This window comes from Rhinolophus sinicus, chromosome 7 (assembly GCF_057876585.1).
Source record: "Rhinolophus sinicus isolate RSI-liver-muscle chromosome 7, RSI-T2T, whole genome shotgun sequence".
Taxonomy (NCBI): domain Eukaryota; kingdom Metazoa; phylum Chordata; class Mammalia; order Chiroptera; family Rhinolophidae; genus Rhinolophus; species Rhinolophus sinicus.
Genome location: NC_142507.1, coordinates 53,526,483 through 53,529,041, shown reverse-complemented (window position 1 = coordinate 53,529,041; position 2,559 = coordinate 53,526,483). Strand labels below are relative to the sequence as shown.

At 51.0% G+C, this 2,559-nt stretch overlaps 1 protein-coding gene across 1 annotated transcript; it reads left to right on the top strand.

The window, feature by feature from the left end:
• Positions 1-839: 839 nt before the first annotated feature.
• LOC109435380 (protein S100-A12) lies at positions 840-2,559 on the top strand. Its single transcript, XM_019713217.3, has 3 exons — positions 840-981; positions 1,685-1,848; positions 2,335-2,559. The coding sequence occupies exons 2-3, from the start codon at positions 1,711-1,713 to the stop codon at positions 2,473-2,475; spliced, it is 279 nt and encodes a 92-aa protein (XP_019568776.1). The 5' UTR covers positions 840-981; positions 1,685-1,710; the 3' UTR covers positions 2,476-2,559.

The window sequence follows — 2,559 nt, the reverse complement described above, 5'->3', positions numbered from 1 at the left end:
TCTTTTACAAAACGTCTGAGCAGGAATTGTTTTTTATAACAACAACAACAACACCCCAATTCTTATTTTAGGGGAGAAGTGACAACAATGGCAAAGGTTTTGGAAGCAGACAAATGAGGGCTTGGCACTTAGGAAAGTTACTTAACCTCCCTGACTGAATCGCTTCACCTGCAGATGACTGTACCGTGAGGGCTCGCCCCAGGGGCGCTGTCTGGAGAATTAGGAAAGGGTTTGTGTAAAGCAGCGTCTGGGCACGTTGGAAACGCTTGGCACATGCTCACTTTTACAAACACGTAGATGATTTGTTAGAACAGTTTTAGATTTAGGGAAAAATCAAGACGGGAATGTGGGCGGTTCCGACACATCTGCACACAGTTTCCCCGTCACGCACACCTGACGTGCGCACGGTACATTTATTACATTTACCAGAGCGCTCCTGATACAGGACGAATAACTGAATTCTGTACTTTCTTCAGATTTCCTGAGTTCTAAGCCATTGTCCCTTTTCTGTTCCATGTCTACCTTGTCTGTGTTTTAATTCCATCGTGATTTTTGCTGTGACAGATGCTTGCTAAATGCCAGTCCCAACTCTTCATTTCCAGGCAGGAGGCAGTGAAACTTGTTCCCCTGGCCTTTATTTGGATACAGGGGACAGAGCTAGACCTGGAGGCCGGGTCCGCCCGGCCAGAGAGCCAAGAAATGTGTGGGTGGGTGGGGTGGGGCTGGGGGTTCTGTTTCAGGCTGAGCAGCGGGGTGACATGGGTGTAATCTGAGCTTCTCATGTTGCAGTCAAAGCCACAGGTGCGAAGCTTCTTTTGAGCAACAGATCCTGGTCTAGCAATTGCATCAACAGTGAATCAGAAAGGTTTCCTCACTTGAGGTCAAAGGTGAAGCCTGCAGGCCCTATAAAACCTCCCTGGCTCAGAGCTCCTCACCGGTTCCAGCTTCTTGTTACAGCTCCGTGCTCCTGTCTTGAGAAAGGTAAGTGTCTTTTCCTCGGCTGGGCCCTCAGCGGGTCTGTAGTGTGGTGATCGCAGTGGCCCCTTTGCAGGCTGTGGCAAGCCACAAACCCCAGCTGGCCAGAGCTCCTCTGGGCTGACTGTATTTAAAATTTTTTTTTAATTTTAATTTTTTAATTACAGTCGACATACCATATTGTATTAGTTTCAGGTGTACCACACAATGATTAGACATTTATGTATCTTATGAAGTGAAGGGGTGACTGCATTTTGGACCCAAGGAGATCATCTCTTGCTGTGCTAGGTAGACCCAATCTCAGGACGTAGGGATGGCAGAGGTGGGTGGGCTAGTGAGTGTCTGTAAGGGACCTGTGGCCAAAATATCGTCACCTGGGGAAAGGCAACAGCCTGGGCAACCACAGAACCCTTCCCAGGTGAGCGTGAGTGAGCGACATCCTCTGAATTATGCTCCCCAGGAGATATGGGGACATGGAACACTGCGGCAGCTGAGGCTGGTTCTTGTCAACGTTGGAGGGTGTTATAGGGTCTTTCTCCCTCCATCCAATCCACAAATGAAGGGTCACCATGGGTCAAACCCCGAGCAGAGAGGACACAGAGCAGATGTGGGGGAAGTTATCCCTGTCTAAACTGTGATACAGGAAGAGAGGAGAGAGGAGATGTGGGGGTGGGGAGGGCCTGGCCCTGACTGCCCTTGTCTCCTGAAGGTTAACGTGACATCGACATCGGGAAGATGACTAAGCTGGAGGACCACCTCGAGGGCATCATCAATATCTTTCACCAGTACTCGGTGCGGGTGGGGCATTTTGACACCCTCGTCAAGAGTGAGCTGAAACGGCTGCTCACGAAGGAACTGGCCAACACAATCAAGGTAGGCCACGCCCCAGGCCGGGAACTCGCCCAGCCCCCTGTGCTGAGGGCAGCGGCCAGGTCTGCGGGATGAGGGACCCAATTGTGGCTCCAGCCCAGGGGAGCGCCCTGTGCCTGCTGAGGTTCAGGGGCCCCGCCTCCCTCTCTCACTAATTCCATTTGTCACCTCAGGCTCTACTCACTTCCTCCCTCTGGAATCGGTTCCCTTTCAGTGAAGTGGAGAAAGGCAGGGCGGGGACAGGGGGTGGATTAGTGAGCTACAGAGAACCTTCCAGGTCAAGAGCTGCCTGATTCTAGAATGGCTCAGGACAATTGCTTCTCTCCGTCTTCTGTTTTGTCACGCCGGATTCTCCAACACAGTTTTGGGGCTAATGAATGCATGTTTCTGGGTCGCCCTGAGCTGAGCCATGAGGGATGAGAGAGGCCTGGAGAAAGGCGTGGAAGGGAACACTTCCAACTCACTGTCTCTGCTGTCCCCTTCTCCTAGAATACCAAAGATCAAGCCACCATTGACAGAATATTCCAAAGTCTGGATACTGATAAAGACGGACAAGTGACGTTCAGTGAATTCATAGCCCTGGTGGCCAGTGTGCTGGAGACTGCCCACGAAAATATCCACAAAGAGTAGGAAACTCGGAGAGGCTTCTCCCCTGCAATGTCCCCAAGAACAACCAAGTGGAGTGAGAGTTAATAAATGTATTCTTGAACAGTT